This window comes from Trifolium pratense, linkage group LG2, assembly GCF_020283565.1.
Source record: "Trifolium pratense cultivar HEN17-A07 linkage group LG2, ARS_RC_1.1, whole genome shotgun sequence".
In the NCBI taxonomy this organism is placed as follows: Eukaryota; Viridiplantae; Streptophyta; class Magnoliopsida; order Fabales; family Fabaceae; genus Trifolium; species Trifolium pratense.
Window position 1 is genome coordinate 9,909,160 of NC_060060.1, and position 19,611 is coordinate 9,928,770.

The 19,611-nt window shown below is 32.4% G+C and overlaps 2 protein-coding genes across 2 annotated transcripts; both read right to left on the minus strand.

Annotated features, from left to right (window-relative positions):
• Positions 1-13,090: 13,090 nt before the first annotated feature.
• LOC123905833 lies at positions 13,091-14,239 on the minus strand. Its single transcript, XM_045955585.1, has 3 exons — positions 14,008-14,239; positions 13,533-13,883; positions 13,091-13,431 (listed from the first exon to the last, which is right to left on the minus strand). Exons 1-3 carry the CDS (start codon positions 14,128-14,130, stop codon positions 13,183-13,185), a joined length of 723 nt encoding a protein of 240 aa, XP_045811541.1. The 5' UTR covers positions 14,131-14,239; the 3' UTR covers positions 13,091-13,182.
• Positions 14,240-15,136: 897 nt separating this feature from the next.
• Positions 15,137-18,349, minus strand: LOC123905832 (protein FAR1-RELATED SEQUENCE 5-like). Its single transcript, XM_045955584.1, has 3 exons — positions 17,960-18,349; positions 17,725-17,806; positions 15,137-17,607 (listed from the first exon to the last, which is right to left on the minus strand). Exons 2-3 carry the CDS (start codon positions 17,776-17,778, stop codon positions 15,340-15,342), a joined length of 2,322 nt encoding a protein of 773 aa, XP_045811540.1. The 5' UTR covers positions 17,779-17,806; positions 17,960-18,349; the 3' UTR covers positions 15,137-15,339.
• Between the last annotated feature and the right edge of the window lie 1,262 nt (positions 18,350-19,611).

Sequence of the window (19,611 nt, forward strand, 5' to 3'; positions counted from 1 at the left end):
TGGTGTTGCTCGATAGTTGATAGACATCTTGGTGCAAGCATTTAATGCAATAGTTGACTAAGAAATTTTAAAACGTTGCAATACCATGTGAGGATCATCCGACCATGTGATTGACAGTGTATTAGTATATGCAAATGTGTGAATGTGTGATAACAAAAGATGTTCAAATACTTACCATTTCAGAAAATTTCCATTCTAGTGTATGAGACCCATGTGATTGAAAATCACACTATATGCCATATGCTGGTATATCCTCAAAAGACTACACTAGTTTTAACATAGTCACCAAGGAAGTTCAACTTCTAATTTAACTTCAATAATTTTCATGTACGTTGGTAAAACTAAGATTAAGTATTTTAGAAAGTTTATTAGTGATAATCGTCATATAATTTGAATTTCAATGTCTAAATTACAAATTTGATATTGCGATTAATGGATTGGACGATTATTACGAATTCAAATTAGACGATAATTACGACTAATCGCATTATAAAAATCATAATTGGTTAATCCGAATTCAAATTAGACGATTATTACCACTAATCGCATTATAAAAATCATAATTGGTTAATCCGAATTCAAATTAGACGATGATTACCACTAATCGCATTATAAAATACTTACTTTAGACCTACGAATTCAAATTAGACGATGATTACCACTAATCGCATTATAAAAATCATAATTGGTTAATCCGAATTCAAATTAGACGATTATTACCACTAATCGCATTATAAAAATCATAATTGGTTAATCCGAATTCAAATTAGACGATGATTACCACTAATCGCATTATAAAATACTTACTTTAGACCTACGAATTCAAATTAGACGATGATTACCACTAATCGCATTATAAAATACTTAATTTAGACCTACGAATTCAAATTAGACGATGATTACGACTAATCGCATTATAAATATCATAATTGGTTAATCCGAATTCAAATTAGACGATAATTACCACTAATCGCATTATAAATATCATAATTGGTTAATCCGAATTCAAATTAGACGATTATTACCACTAATCGCATTATAAAAATCATAATTGGTTAATCCGAATTCAAATTAGACGATGATTACCACTAATCGCATTATAAAATACTTACTTTAGACCTACGAATTCAAATTAGACGATGATTACCACTAATCGCATTATAAAATACTTAATTTAGACCTACGAATTCAAATTAGACGATGATTACGACTAATCGCATTATAAATATCATAATTGGTTAATCCGAATTCAAATTAGACGATTATTACCACTAATCGCATTATAAAAATCAGAATTGGTTAATCCGAATTCAAATTAGTCGATGATTACCACTAATCGCATTATAAAATACTTACTTTAGACCTACGAATTCAAATTAGACGATGATTACCACTAATCGCATTATAAAAATCATAATTGGTTAATCCGAATTCAAATTAGACGATGATTAACACTGATCGCATTATAAAATACTTACTTTAGACCTACGAATTCAAATTAGACGATGATTACCACTAATCGCATTATAAAAATCATAATTGGTTAATCCGAATTCAAATTAGACGATTATTACCACTAATCGCATTATAAAAATCATAATTGGTTAATCCGAATTCAAATTAGACGATGATTACCACTAATCGCATTATAAAATACTTACTTTAGATCTACGAATTCAAATTAGACGATTATTACCACTAATCGCATTATAAAAATCAGAATTGGTTAATCCGAATTCAAATTAGACGATGATTACCACTAATCGCATTATAAAATACTTACTTTAGACCTACGAATTCAAATTAGACGATGATTACCACTAATCGCATTATAAAAATCATAATTGGTTAATCCGAATTAAAATTAGACGATGATCACCACTAATCGCATCATAAAATACTTACTTTAGACCTACGAATTCAAATTAGGCGATGATTACGACTAATCGCATTATAAATATCATAATTGGTTAATCCGAATTCAAATTAGACGATTATTACCACTAATCGCATTATAAAAATCATAATTGGTTAATCCGAATTCAAATTAGACGATGATTACCACTAATCGCATTATAAAATACTTACTTTAGACCTACGAATTCAAATTAGACGATGATTATCACTAATCGCATTATAAAAATCATAATTGGTTAATCCGAATTAAAATTAGACGATGATCACCACTAATCGCATTATAAAATACTTACTTTAGACCTACGAATTCAAATTAGGCGATGATTACGACTAATCGCATTATAAATATCATAATTGGTTAATCCGAATTCAAATTAGACGATAATTACCACTAATCGCATTATAAATATCATAATTGGTTAATCCGAATTCAAATTAGACGATTATTACCACTAATCGCATTATAAAAATCATAATTTGTTAATCCGAATTCAAATTAGGCGATGACTACCACTAATTCCATTATAAATACTTACTTTAGAACTTGAAATTAAATTTAGAAGATGGTTATGACTATTCTTCAAGGGCATGTAATAATTGTTTAATCAATTGTTTAACTCTTCTATTTGAAACATCGAATTATTAAATACTTACTTTAGACCTTCGAATTAAAATTAGGCCATGAATATCACTAATTCCATTATAAATACTTACTTTAGAACTTGAAATTCAAATTAGACTAAGGTTATGACTATTCTTCAAGGGCATGTAACAATTGTTTAAACATAACAAACCCTAAACGCTAAACGCTAATCTGAATTCGGATTAACCAATTATGATATTTATAATGCGATTAGTCGTAATCATCGTCTAATTTGAATTCGGATTAACCAATTATGATTTTTATAATGCGATTAGCGGTAATAATCGTCTAATTTGAATTCGTAGGTCTAAAGTAAGTATTTTATAATGCGATTAGTGGTAATCATCGTCTAATTTGAATTCGTAGGTCTAAAGTAAGTATTTTATAATGCGATTAGTGGTAATCATCGTCTAATTTGAATTCGAATTAACCAATTATGATTTTTATAATACGATTAGTGGTAATAATCGTCTAATTTGAATTCCTAGGTCTAAAGTAAGTATTTTATAAAGGATTAGTCGTAATCATCGTCTAATTTGAATCCGGATTAACCAATTATGATATTTATAATGCGATTAGTCGTAATCATCGTCTAATTTGAATTCGGATTAACCAATTATGATTTTTATAATGCGATTAGCGGTAATAATCGTCTAATTTGAATTCGTAGGTCTAAAGTAAGTATTTTATAATGCGATTAGTGGTAATCATCGTCTAATTTGAATTCGTAGGTCTAAAGTAAGTATTTTATAATGCGATTAGTGGTAATCATCGTCTAATTTTAATTCGGATTAACCAATTATGATTTTTATAATGCGATTAGTCGTATTCATCGTCTAATTTGAATTTGTAGGTCTAAACTTAATATTTTATAATGCGATTAGTGGTAATCATCGTCTAATTTGAATTAGGATTAACCAATTATGATTTTTATAATGCGATTAGTGGTAATCATCGTCTAATTTGAATTCGGATTAACCAATTATGATTTTTATAATGCGATTAGTCGTAATCATCGTCTAATTTGAATTCGGATTAACCAATTATGATTTTTATAATGCGATTAGTCGTAATCATCGTCTAATTTGAATTCGGATTAACCAATTATGATTTTTATAATGCGATTAGTCGTAATCATCGTCTAATTTGAATTCGGATTAACCAATTATGATTTTTATAATGCGATTAGTCGTATTCATCGTCTAATTTGAATTTGTAGGTCTAAACTAAATATTTTATAATGCGATTAGTGGTAATCATCGTCTAATTTGAATTCGTAGGTCTAAAGTAAGTATTTTATAATGCGATTAGTGGTAATCATTGTCTAATTTGAATTCGTAGGTCTAAAGTAAGTATTTTATAATGCGATTAGTGGTAATCATCGTCTAATTTTAATTCGGATTAACCAATTATGATTTTTATAATGCGATTAGTCGTATTCATCGTCTAATTTGAATTTGTAGGTCTAAACTTAATATTTTATAATGCGATTAGTGGTAATCATCGTCTAATTTGAATTCGGATTAACCAATTATGATTTTTATAATGCGATTAGTGGTAATAATCGTCTAATTTGAATTCGGATTAACCAATTATGATTTTTATAATGCGATTAGTGGTAATAATCGTCTAATTTGAATTCGGATTAACCAATTATGATTTTTATAATGCGATTAGTCGTAATCATCGTCTAATTTGAATTCGGATTAACCAATTATGATTTTTATAATGCGATTAGTCGTATTCATCGTCTAATTTGAATTTGTAGGTCTAAACTAAATATTTTATAATGCGATTAGTGGTAATCATCGTCTAATTTGAATTCGTAGGTCTAAAGTAAGTATTTTATAATGCGATTAGTGGTAATCATCGTCTAATTTGAATTCGGATTAACCAATTATGATTTTTATAATGCGATTAGTCGTAATCATCGTCTAATTTGAATTCGGATTAACCAATTATGATTTTTATAATGCGATTAGTCGTAATCATCGTCTAATTTGAATTCGGATTAACCAATTATGATTTTTATAATGCGATTAGTGGTAATAATCGTCTAATTTGAATTCGGATTAACCAATTATGATTTTTATAATGCGATTAGTGGTAATAATCGTCTAATTTGAATTCGGATTAACCAATTATGATTTTTATAATGCGATTAGTCGTAATCATCGTCTAATTTGAATTCGGATTAACCAATTATGATTTTTATAATGCGATTAGTCGTATTCATCGTCTAATTTGAATTTGTAGGTCTAAACTAAATATTTTATAATGCGATTAGTGGTAATCATCGTCTAATTTGAATTCGTAGGTCTAAAGTAAGTATTTTATAATGCGATTAGTGGTAATCATTGTCTAATTTGAATTCGTAGGTCTAAAGTAAGTATTTTATAATGCGATTAGTGGTAATCATCGTCTAATTTTAATTCGGATTAACCAATTATGATTTTTATAATGCGATTAGTCGTATTCATCGTCTAATTTGAATTTGTAGGTCTAAACTTAATATTTTATAATGCGATTAGTGGTAATCATCGTCTAATTTGAATTCGGATTAACCAATTATGATTTTTATAATGCGATTAGTGGTAATCATCGTCTAATTTGAATTCGGATTAACCAATTATGATTTTTATAATGCGATTAGTGGTAATCATCGTCTAATTTGAATTCGGATTAACCAATTATGATTTTTATAATGCGATTAGTCGTAATCATCGTCTAATTTGAATTCGGATTAACCAATTATGATTTTTATAATGCGATTAGTGGTCTAAATATTATTTTTATAATGGAATTAGCATAAACAATGTCAATGTTATTGGTTTGAGTGGCAATAGACTTATGAAAAATTAAACTTAATACTCGTACCAACCAAAAAATCAAACAATCAAGTATCAAATGTTGTAGTAAATGAACATATTAATTCTACCTACAATTCTTACCAACCTTTGATCTGTGATATTAATGAATGCCCTATTTAATTGGCACAAATTAGTTTACACGATCATTGAGTAGAATCACTTAGTATATTCACTATGACTAATGTTGAAGAGGATGGTTTTCATGTTGTTTTTGAAGGAAGAAATCCAGGCGTCTACTCTTCCTGGGAAGATGCATCTGAACAAGTTATTGGTTGGAGTGGCAATAGACATGTGAAATATCCAACCTATGTTCTTGCATGGTCCTCATGGGTTAGGTTCTGCAAAAAGAAAGGGCGTGATCCTGAAAAGGGAAATTATACAAACAAAGACACAGAAATTGGTTCATCTCAGTCTCAGACACATAATGATGTGAATGGTTTGTATAATGTTACTTTTACTTAGTCTTTTGATTACAAAATTAGTTTTAATTTTATTTATTCATCTTGCAATATTGTAATTGTTTTGTAGCATATGTAGATAATGTTCAACCCAACATGTTTGCAATAGACACCACTTCAGATAAATTTATCATTCAACACAGTCTGCAAACAGAACTTGCACGAATTTGTGATGCATATGGCATTCCACCACCAACGTTCACTTTACAAGAAAGGAGACTATTTGATGGAGTACCATACGTTAGGTACTATGGTGCATTGGTTTCTGGTGCTGTTGGACCCCCCTCTGTTTCACTTGGAAGATTTGCAAGACTAGATGATGATGCTAGAGAAGATGTAGCATCTATATTGATTCGACGTTTGTTATCAGTTGCTGGGCATACCATTAGAGATTTTAATTATTATAATGTCCTACTCCTTGAAGAACAAGTTGAATCGATGAAAAACGAAATCCTTGAGTTGAAGTATGAACTTGGAATCCAAAATGAAGATAAGTTTGACAGCATAATATCAAACTAATTAGTTTTAATTAATTGGTTTTTAGACTTAATTTGTTTTGTTGTATGTTTGTGATGCTAAGACATGGATTTGAAGTATCTGTATGACTTTAATTTGTTTTGTTATCTATTAAGACTTTAATTTTCACTTTGATTATTACAAGGATTATAGTTTGTTCATAGTCTACTTTAACTTGGTTACACTTTTGTTCCTAGTTTAATTAATGTTTGGGAAGTGGGGACTGTTATTGCCTAGTGACTAGTGTATACAGCTGATGCACTCTGCGCCTACTGCACACACTGGTTACATAGATGATGGTATATATAGGACAAATCGAAACCTTAATTGTCACATCAAATCAGGCCAAATTGTTTGACCAATGTAACTAGTATCCAACAAAACCTAACTATGAACCAATTTCATTACCCTATTTGTGCCTTGTTGTATGAACTTGTAGAGGTGTGATTAGCTCAGCCAAACGAAATTTCTAAATATGGCATGTAGTAAAATTCCTCAGTAAAATTTACACCAAGTAAATTTTGATTCATGGGATAGAATGACAAACTTTTGCATTGCACTACAACCAACACACCAACATATCAATAAGTAGTCTATATAACTGACATATCAATAAGGTTATTTCACACAAACACAAATTACTTCTATCTCAAAATTCTAAGTTGTTCACAATGGAAGGAAGTAATGAGAAACACATCTCTGCAAATGCTTCAGCTGAACAAGTTGACAAACGTTATGAGGAAGGCATTTCTGTTACTTCAAAACTTGACAAGGTAGTTTAAATTTTTTGTTCTGTTTTGTTCGTTTTAATTTTTTCAAATTTCAAGTGATTTATAGTTATATTTGACATGCAGAATGATCAACAAGCATTGATGGAGGAGTTGGGTTCCAGAATACCAATGATTTTCTCAACCCTTGATGATATTGTGGGTATTGTTAAGGTATATAAAACTGAAATACACAAATAGTTTGCAAAGAATGATAACATATGCATATATTAATAGTTTCATGTGTTTATGCAGAAACAAGCTATAAGAATGGATATGATTGAGTTGAACATGGATAGGATTACCTCAGGTCTTGATGATTCTGTGGTTCTCATCAAGGTATAAATACAATAACCTAAACCATTCAATATTCTGAGGCAACATATTTTTAAATGTGTATCTTACCATTTTTTTTTCCAGAACAATGTCAAAAGCACAGAGAAGTTTCATGAAATCTTCAAAGGACTTGTTAACAAGTTAGACAAGATTCAGGATCTATTGACTAAACAAACGCCAAAGGGAAAGACTGCTTTGTCTCCAAGCATCTTGTCAACACCTAAGACTACTTTGTCTCCAAGCACTATGTCAACACCTAAGACTACTTTGTCTCCAAGCATTATGTCAACACCTAGTAGTAGTAGAAATGCTATGCTGTCTCCAATGTCTGTGTCACCATTTAACCAAACACAGGACCTCTCAAACATTGTGTTTATTCCTTCATCTGATGAGGAAGACATTCAGAAGCGTCGTAGACTTAGTAAGAAAGCTATTAACAAAACTTCATCAAGTTCTGTGTCTCTTAATGTTGATAAGATGCCAACATCAAAACTACCTTCTAAGGGACGCTCAGCTAAAGCGTCAAATGCTATGACACCGGAAGAGGTAGAGAGCTTGGTTGGCAGGATGCTTTCTTTTATACCCTCACCTAAGATTCATGGAATGAATCTTCCTAAGACTGAACCATTGCAAACACTAAAGGAATATCATGAAAGTCATTTCAATGACAAAACACCAATTTTGAAATCTGTCAATCCAACAGGGCACACTTTGTCTAAGGTTAACTACTCTTTACTTATCTAAACACTTACCTGTACTTATTTAAATTCGAAAGTTCATTTTCCTTCAACTTTGTTATGTAGTTCATAAAGACCCTTTTTCCTGTGACTCCATCTATGAACATGACTGCTGATGAAGCTCACGTTGCAGCATACATATTTCACCCTAAGAACAAAGCAGAGTAATATTCACTTAAATATTAACTATTACTTTATAAATTCGCCCTACCATTTCGTAATGACAATTTTAATGTTTTCTTTTATCCATACAGTGAAGTATTATTCAAACTTGGTGATTTTGAAGGAAAGAGGAAAGATTTCCAAACACTTTGTCCTTTCAGGACAATTAATTCAGAGGTATTTGGTTTATTAACTGTTACTTTATTGTTAAGGGACTTATTTTAATTTATGTCAACTTATTCATGGGTAATGCTTCATAGATAATGCACATGATGGCCTTGAAGATCAATTGGACTCAACAGCAGATGAGTGACCCAACTAAATGGGTTTTGCCACCTACTTTTTTGGTACTTGTATGCTTAATAAACCACATTTTGAAATTAACTTCTTATAAAATAATCACTAATCTCAACTTTACTGTTTTCTTAGGATGCTATTAACATGGGTCAAACTATAGAAGAGCTTGTTGAAGAGTTTGCACCTTATTGGATGCCTCCGTATGAAAATCTGTCACATGTATGTAACTTACATTACAAGTTTGTATGCACTATAGATCTTATTACATATCTTAACAAACTTATATTTTAGATATACATTCCATACGAAGACGTTTGTGGCCTATGGTTCCTTATGGTTGCTTCGATGGAAGATAAGATTATTCATCACCTTGAACCATCATACATTGTACAAGCTACCATTGAAGCAAGACAAGATATCATTCAAAAAGTGGTAATGGTTCAGTTAACTATAGTCTTGTAAATAACTATATGATTTATTCACCATCTAACTTTGTGATTTGAAAATAAATGAAGTGGGATGTCATCACTGAGATGTCTCAATCTCCTTCATTCCCTGCACCATTCATTACTCAGACAATGACTGATAACCGATGGTATATTGTGGATCCAAATGGCAACTTAGGAACTGGATTTTGGTATGTGGTGTACAATAATAATTATATTTATTTAACACAACCAATGGACTTAAATTTGTTAATAATGTACTTTACATTCTATTGCAGCCAACATTCTGCTGTTTATGTCATGGACTGGATGGACAAGGAATTTCCATTGAAAAGTGATGATGTTTTAGGGGTGAGTACTTCATAATATTTTTTTGATTTTTAGACAAAATGTAAAATAGGAATTTAACTAAAAATTCTTGTGTTTCAGGAAAAAAACGAAGATGTGCTCAGGATGAGAATTGCTTTGAATCTGATTCTTGGTGATCACAATGATGTCAAAGCAAAAGTTGAAGAAGCTGCTGCTGAGGCTTGGAACAGTAGACGCTTTGCTTAACTAGATGTTTGGAGGCAAGGAGGATTGCAGGCTTGGAGTCCTGGTGCTATTTTGAAGTTTACATTTTGGAGCTGCAAAAAGTATTGTAATGCTAATGCTATGATGTCATTTTGAAACTATGTCAATTAGGAGTATTTGATTATGGTTTAATTAGGAATGGTTTAATTATGGGTGTCTTTTTATGTAGTTCTATTTATGTTGTCAGTGTCTAGGTATGGTTTGTTTAGTGTGGTATTATAATCAAGTTTAATTACTATGTATTGTTAGAACAATACAAGTTTGCTATGGACAAGTATTTGCTATGTTTGTTGTATGAAGCAATGAATTATAAGTATAAGTTTAAGCATATCCTTTCACATGTACTTTGACACAAACTAAGATTCGAAAATGTATTTGTATGCTTTTGGCTAAAATCCAAACTGTGCATGTTCAATGAGTTAAAAAACTTGGTTAAAATTTATTTTCAATCCTATGGTATTACATAAAAGCTGTTGTGTAACCATATGCCCCTTAAAGAATATATCTATTTTGCATTTTGCAGTCACCAAGCTAGCATGTTCAATGGCTAATAACCAATCATTAAGTTTTAATTAAAGGTCCAAATTAGGCCCCAAATTAGAATATAAAATTTAAAATATAAATTAATTATGACTAATATTCAAATTTTAAGTTGATTATACTTAATTTAAATTTCCTAAATTTTAATTTTAAACTATGAAATTCAAATTAGGGGTTGATTATGAATACATATTTTTTTTAATGATAGCACGCGTTTAGAAATAAAAGGGGTTTAAAAATCCTTTGTTGGGCCAATTTAAGAATACTTCGTAGGCCCATTGGTAAAAAAAAAGACCCGATCCATTGTCATTCCATTATACCGTTGTCCAGCAACTAGATTAGGGTTTCACTCATTTTCACTTTTCATCCAGACAGCGCCGCTCGAGGGAGAGACAATGGATTCAAACACAAATGGGTAAGTTTTGACTTTTTATCATTACTTTCTATTCTGTGTATGAACATATAAGAATAAAGTAGTACTTTAGAATAGTTTATGCCATTTTAGGACTGGTTGAAAGAGACAATGGATCCAAGTATTTGTAGTACAGCAGTCCTCCACAATGAATAAATTAGTACTTTTAAATTCGATATTTTTGTTTTATTAGAATAGTTAGGCGCCGAATAGTTTAAGTAATACTTTTCTGCATGTGTAGTGTTTTTTGTACTCTGAATTTTTGGGACCACATGTCTCTTACCTGTTATGCTGGTTTAATATTTACCACCAACATAAACTTCTAATTATCGATCCTTTCTTTTGTTAAACTGCCAACAAATTGCAACAGACCTGGTGAAGGGAGTTCATCTGGGCCTTCAACTGTATTTCGGTCTGTTATATATCCAGACAGGGTAATTAGTTTTTCAGTTATCTTTATTAAAACCTAATTATCAGTATATTATGAGTTAAATATGGCCAATATAACTGTTTTGTTTTATTTACTATTTTAAACTCAGGACGAGATTCAAATTCCAAAACAATTTATGGACATTTGGAAGGAGGTTATATGCAATGTTCCTGATGGCTGTTTTAAGGATCCTTCTCACAACTTTTGGAACTTTACTACTTCAACAGTGAAAAAGTGCAATTGCTTCATGAGTGGAAGAATGCTGGCAAAGTACTGTGGTTTCACTAAACCACAAAATGTAATTTTCAAGTATGAACCTAGTTACAATCAATTTAACATGAGGTTTGTTGATCACAATGGAGCTGACATCAAATACCTGGGATTACATTATCCAACTAACTATCATCAAATGAGGCTTAATGATCCTACCATCATAGTGCTTCCATCTTATATGCATGTGATTACTGGTGACGGTGGCGATAATCCGAATGGCTACGTCCCTCTTCAGTGGTTACAGATTACTTCAGCTATAAAGGAGATGTTTGAAAGAGGTGTTAACCAAAATGATGGTGTTAACCAAAATGATGTTCATCATGAAACCAATGTCAATGGTGGAGGCCCCAATGTCAATGCTAGAGGGGAACAACCATACGAATGGGAACTGGTTGTTAGCAAAAAGTTTGCAAGAGGACACGGCGTTCTGGTAAGTTATGTATTAGTTTCATTAACTTTATTTAAATGTTTTTTTAATCAACTTAGTTTTAACTTACTTAATTTTAATTATTTTTTTAGCACTTTCCAGCACTTGTCTGCAACGATAAGCCATTCAATCTTGACCACCGTCTTCTTGTTGTCAACTCAGAGACAAATCAAAGCATTGTTTGCACTGTGGTTAACTCCACCGGTACAGAAAAACCAAAATGGCACCTAGGACTGAAGTTCTATGATTTTGTGAAACAACTCAAACTGAATCACAATGATAAGTTGAAGTTTGTGCTAGACAAACCTCCGACAATCTTGGAAGTGGAGGTTGTGAGAACTGGTCAAACTTCTAACCCTGCTACTTGAAGAATTGCACTTTCATATGCTTTAATTTTTTTATGTGTTTCTTGTGTTATGTTTGTAATGTTCCCGTTAATATTTCCTTTTGAAACTGTTGTTATAATTTGGCAGCTGCCTTTGGTATTGTAATGGTAACTTGAACATATAGATAGTTTGATGAAGTTATTTATCAAGCTTATCTTCATATTAAGTATGGTGAGTACGTCACCTTTAACTTAGATATGGTGATTAGGTTGTGTTTGTGAAGTACAATGTTATATATGTGGTTGCTTGTTAGATTATTTACTAAGTATGCCCATGATAGGATGCTTTACAAAATTCACAACAAAACCAAATGTAATATACAAAAGAACAAAAGTAGACTTTGCAATATGGTGATTCATAGTGGGTAGTAGTAGGTCAAACTACCCCACAAAGAAGTAACAAAGTAGTTGACAAACCCAAAGAACATACATTGGATGCATTGGACGTAAATCATAAATAAGTAACAAAGTAGTTGACAAACCCAAAGAACATACACATAATAAATGTGTCAATTCATTTGACATTTTAATTTGCTACTAACGCGGACAAATGCAATGTGGCAAAACACACCAAACCCGCCAAGTTAGTTTGCATTTTTATTTACTACTAACATGGCGAAACACACCCAACACCAGACACGCCAAGTTAGGGGTTGCATTTTATTACCACTAACGCGGCGAAACACACCAGACGCGTCAAATTAGCTTGCATTTTTATTTACTAATAACGCGGAAAAACATACCCGTCACGCCAAATCATAATAATCCAAATACACATGCATTGACGTAAAGAAAAACCATCATAAATAGTTAAAATAGTTGTAGACAAAATCAAATAACATACACAACCAAACTACATTCAAAACAACCATCATAAATAGTTAAAGTAGTTGTAGACAAAATCAAATAACATACACAACCAAACTACATTCAAAACATAACTAAACTTACCTATCAAGCATACACCATATCATAAATAATTATTACATTGACTTAGATTTTGACAACTTTCATCAGATTGCTATTTGCTTTGTTGACAAACTTAAGGTTGAGCACATCTCCAGCAACAAATCCATTTATATTAATGAAATTCTTCCAACCTGTACCAATTTTTGTGTACTCTTTATTTCTAGAATTCTTCAGCACAAGTTTGCAAGGTACCTCATCACCTTGAGGACCATAGAGAACCACACTATCGAATCCAGAATTCCTTATGTAGGTAGCAAAGTCTTTGTTTAAGGACTGCATTAATTAACCGTGAAAATTTAAAAAGATAAATCTATAAGACTAATGCATGCATGTGAAAAACAAAGAGACATATAGTATAATGCGGTAGTACTTACCAACTGAGAGCCAGAAGCAAGATAAGGAGTGAGTGTGACATTAAATGTCACAGGATCAGCAGCAAAGTGATAATAACTATGGTAAGTAGGCAACTTGTTTGGATTAAACTCTTGATTTAGAAAATCAAGTATAAAACGGTTTTTACCCACATAAGTCATGACTAACATTCTGTTTCTATCAATTCCAAAATGAGCTCTCATTTCTGACCACCCACCAACAATAAGAGGATGTTGAATTGATCGATTGAACTTAACTTTCAATGAACGGTTTTCGCTATCAAACACAACAACTTCTTCTTCAAGTTCATGATAAATCTTTTCAATAATTTTCGGACTCATTTCACCATATGGCTACATGACAAATTATATTGCAAAAAAAGAGGAATCAATGAATCATTTTTTTTTCCTTTCAAGAGGTAGGAAAAGGAAAATGAATGGATCATAAATGATATATAGTAAGAATAAAAGTTTGTACCTGATCAATGATATAAGCAGTAACAAATTTTCCTTTGTTCTTAACCTCAACTTGTCTTGTTGATGGAGCCATTGTTTGAGGCTGAGGTCCATTGATGGAGAAGGAAGAGGAAGAGGAAGCCATTGATGGAGAAGATAAGCTACAAGATATGCGATTGAATGTGAAGAAGAGGAAGTAGAATTCCACCCTGGGTACTCAAATGTGTATTTACTGTGTATACTAATTTGGTAAAGTTGATACTTGATAGCATGTGGCTGCCGTGGCTTTGTGTCATATATATTCATATATATTTAAGGGTACTGTTTGGGAAATTAGTGGTATAGGTTTTTTTGGGTTACAAAGAGGGCTATGAGTCCATTAGTGGTATAGGTTTTAATTCCTTAGAAGGAAAAAAACGGTATAGGGTTCAATTGTGGTGAATTTGTCAATAAATAAATAAATAAATAATGCGATGAAAACAAGTAACCCGCCAATTTATTTTGCATTTGTATTTACTACTAATGCGGAGAAACACACACAACGCACCAAATTAATTTCCTTTTTTATTTACTACTAATGCGGCGAAACACACCCGACGCGCCAATTTATTTTGCATTTTTATTTACTACTAATGCGGTGAAACACACCCGACGCGCAAAATTAATTATATTTTTATTTACTTTTAACGCGGCAAAACACACACAACGAGCAAATTAATTTTCTTTTTTATTTACTAACAACATGGCGAAATCCACTCGACGCGTCAAATTAATTATATTTTTATTTACTTTTAACGCGACGAAACACACACAACGAGCCAATTTATTTTGCATTTTTATTTACTACTAATGCGGCGAAACAACCCGACGCGCCAAATTAATTTTTTTTTAATTTATTAATAACACGGCAAAACACACGCAACACGCCAATTTATGTTGCATTTTTATTTACTCTTAACGCGACAAAACACACACGACGCGCCAAATTAATTTACATTTTTATTTTATTTTTTCGCAGCGAAACACACGCAACGCACCAAAATCACAATAATCCAAATACACATGCATTGGACGTGAACAGAAACCATCATAAATAATTAACAAAGTAGTTCGAGACAAACACAAAGAACATACACATAACCAAACTACATTCAAAAGGTAACTAAACACGTTGACCGTTTTTTTTTTGAAACAAACTAAACACATTAACGTATGAAACTTAACATAGTACTTGATACTTTAAAACTTAAATCACTAAACCTATGATAGACTAAACTAATATCACTGAAACTTAACATAGTTATAAACTTAACACTTCATACTTAGATTTCGACAACTTTCATCACATTGATCTTTATCCACGGTAGTCGTCGTCGTCATCATCATCATCACCACCACCACCACTATCATCATCATCATCATCATCATCATGACCATCATCATCCGTTGTCTTGCTCTTGTCGACAAAGGTTTTCTGTTTTTTAAATGCACCACAAGTTTGCTTGTTATGACCAGTAATCCCACAAAAACCACATTGAGTCTGTTTCCTTTTGTTACCAGCCCTGCCTGCAACATTTGCGACACGCCCCTTGGTTTTAGCGGTGAGTGGATTTTGCAGATAACGATCACCGTGTCCTTCAATCTTCTTACCATCCTCAGGTTGTACCTCATACTTACTTTTAACATGTCCATAAATATCATTCAATAACTCCATGGTTTCGGCATAAGCCTCTGGATTTTTACACACCAAATTGTTGATTTCCCTACATCTGTGATTTAAAGATTTGTAGCGACAAACTGACATCGAATCCCATCCACCTGATTGTCCTTGGCTTGTGTAATTTACCGAGTCCTTAGCATTCTTTGTCCATCTGTCTAACACCAAAGCTGATGGAATTTCTACCATATTCATATAAACCATGACACATATAATATGATCACAAGGGATACCAATAGATTCCATCCTAAGACATGAACATTTTAGTTCCATACTAATAGGCCAATAAGACACGTGCCATTCACAATCAGATCTACAATATTTGTTGACAATATATATGAAACAGGAAGCTGTTTGTTTGCAACCAACAACTTTGACAGCACATGATTTTCGCATGATAGAGCGAAATAGAAAGAAAACGTTTTTTGTGTAAACTTTAGATGCATTTGTCTCAAGTAAATGGAATTCAGTTTGCACCATTCGGTCACCATGCATCGATAGATAGTCAGCTTCAAGCTCTTTGTACCTCAAATGTTCTATGCATTGGTTGAAATGTTGCAAGAACTCAGTTAAGTTATTGCGGTAGTTTACAAATTTACCCATTTTAGAATGAAGCCCCTCACAGCGGGAAGTAGTTCTAAAGCCTCCAAAAAACTTACCTCGAATGTGTGCTGCAGCCCACATCTCCTTCTTTTGATACATATCTAAAACCCAATTATTATCATGAACTCCACACTCGATAACCATGTCATTCCATTTTCTTTCAAAGTCAACAATCTCATAATCACACAACATTAATTTTCTGAACAAATGCGTGAATCTGTTGCTCTTCACATTGGAGGTTGCATTCCTTATAAGGTGCCAAGCGCATAATCTATGGTGGACATCAGGAAACACCTTTCTTATTGCATTCTTCATGGCTAAGTCACCATCCGTTATCACAGATTTTGGCATCTTGCCCTTCATTGCTTCCAACAAACATTCAAGCAACCAAACATATGTTTCCTCAATCTCATTGGCAACAATAGCACTGGCAAATACTGTAGTTTGGTTGTGGTGATTTACCCCAGAAAATATAACTATAGGACACAAATAACGATTCCTCTTGTATGTTGCATCAAAGGCCAAAACATCACCAAATATGTTGTAATCCATTTGACACCTACCATCAGACCAAAATAAGTGTTGCAACCTTCCTTCCTTATCAACTGTATGCTTCCAGTACATTGCTGGGTCAGAACTCTTCAATGAACGCAAATATGCTAATGCAGCTCTTGAGTCAGTACCTTTAGAACGCCTATCCTTGTCTACTACATTATACATGTCTTTTTGTGAGAAAGTGACATTCTCATACCCTCCAACCTGATTAGCAAATGTTCCAAATATTTGAGAGGTCCGGATACCCGAATTCTTATAGTGATTCATTTGAATTATGTCATCATCATCCATTCCCCTGTGACCTGGTAGAAACCCAATAAATAGTTCTTTAACAGCCGGGTGATTATGCACATCATTAATAGACCTTATGGACCAACGCTGAGTGATTCGATTAACACTCACAACACACTTTGCTTTACAACCGCATCTTGTAATTGGCTTTGCTTCACGCTGACGGATCTTGTTGTCCTTAAATCTGTCTTCTCTAAACCCTTGCCTGTAACACACAAACTCCTGTCGGACATCCTCTTTATTTGCGTTTTTTTTCTTCTTGCTTTTGCGGCTACAAAATCCATGCATTCGAGCATACCAGTTGTAGAATGTAAAAGCCACCTCAAGGTTAGGAAAATCATACATCATGATATCAGTTGTTGTCATATTCCTAAAATCTACTCCGCCCATATCCTGTACACCGTTTATACTGTAATTAACAATCATATTGATTGGTGCACATTCACTTTCCAAATCCTGAACAATTGTAAAACATTTGTCACATGAATTGAACCCAACAATATTTCAATAACATTATATATCATTATATATCAGTTAAACGATAACCCACATGGAATTTAAAATTAAACACACCTCACGGGAATCATCATTTTGACTTGAAAATTGTTCTTCGGCGTCTGGTTCCATCCCAGGTGGTTTAAAAGAGGAATTTCAACTGCATAATCAACAAAACTGAATTCAGAGCAACACTAACCCTAAACCTTTATGAACAATTTCAGGTGGTTTAATATTTATACTAAGAATGAGCAATTTCCTATTCTACAAAGAGGAATTTCCTATTCTACAAAGAGGAATTTAAACAACAAACCTTGATATTTTGTAAAGAAGGAGACCGATTCTTTGCTCAACTGAACCGTGAAATTGCAGAGAAATTGAAAGAAATTGAAAGATTTTGTGGTCGAGGGAAACGTGATTTCGATGATTAATCACCCATTGATGCAGATCTACTCAAAATCGGAATTGCTTTGTGAAGGTCGAAGATGAAGTAGATGAAGGTTTGTCGTTTTTTGTTTTTAGGAAGATGAAGCTCTCTCTGTCTCTCGTTGGGAGTAGGAAGAAGTGAAAGTGAGAAGGAAGGGCAAAACGGTAATCACATAAAGCTTTTCAATTTTTTGATTTTTCAATTTTCAGGTGGGCCCACGGTAAAACAGTGAAAAAGTGGGGGTGTATTTAGGGGTGCACCCTAAAAGTGTCCATAATAGATGCTGCCAAAAAAGTAAAGGGTAAAATTGGAAAAAATTGATTTGTAGGGGTAGAGGTTTAATTGTTGGGGTGGGAAAAAAATTCAAAGTCACAATCCAAAAACCAGAGAGTACTGACGTGTACGAAATTGCACGATGTCCTCCATTGGGTAAAAGGAAGCGTCGCAATATCAGCCGAACACGTGTCCTGTAACACCCAAACTCATTATTGCCTTTATTCTGGCTTTAAAAATTTCTTTTTCAAAAACGACGCAGCGAATGAAATAAAGTTCCAAACTTAAATCAATCAATTGATTGATAAAACTCGTTTATACAAAATAAATCCTCTTTGTAAAGATATATTTTCCAAATTAAATACGATAAATCTCAAAAGACTCTATATACTAAATACAACCCCTTTTCCCGTGTCACAATCAGAGCGGAGCTTCACCAATGACTCAACATAGGTAATCACATAACTTGTGAATCTGGACCCCCAAAGATCCAGCACATAACACAAAACAGAGAGTTAGAAAACATAATCATCAACATCCTAGTGTGAGAAATATACTCACACTTCATCCTTATTATCATGCATATGTAACTCACAAATACTATACATCATCAATCTCAACCAATAATAGATTACAAGATAATTGTAATCAAAGCATCATTTATAATCAACAAAGCATCACAAACATACATTCTTAATCTTAGTTCAATTATAAGATTATGAGGCATCAACACATAGAAGTATCATTTAGAGTTAATAAAACATCTAATACTTCAATCAATTATCAACACACACAAACAATTTATCAATAATTCCGATTAATGTCACATATCAATTATCACATAACATGCACATAATCCTAATGCCAAAACTCATGTTATCTCACCGTAGACATATCTAATGCATGTGATATCATCTTCTTTATTAATTAGAGTATCTCACATATAATATCATTCTTTATCGAATAAATATAATCTGATATACGTCTTTATTGAAATAATATCCAATATACATCAACAATTCATGAATGCATGTATGGTTTCATGAATTCATTTACACACACAATAGCATTACGCTCGTCCTTTATCAATGTGGAACACTATTCATCATTACTTCTTTATTAAGACAACACAATAATTTAATATACGTATTTAATATTTAAACAAAAATCATCAACACATCAATCAATCATACAAGAATATAATTAATTCATGTTAAGAGCATTTACTTCACATTTCAATATTGAAATCAAATACCAACAACTAG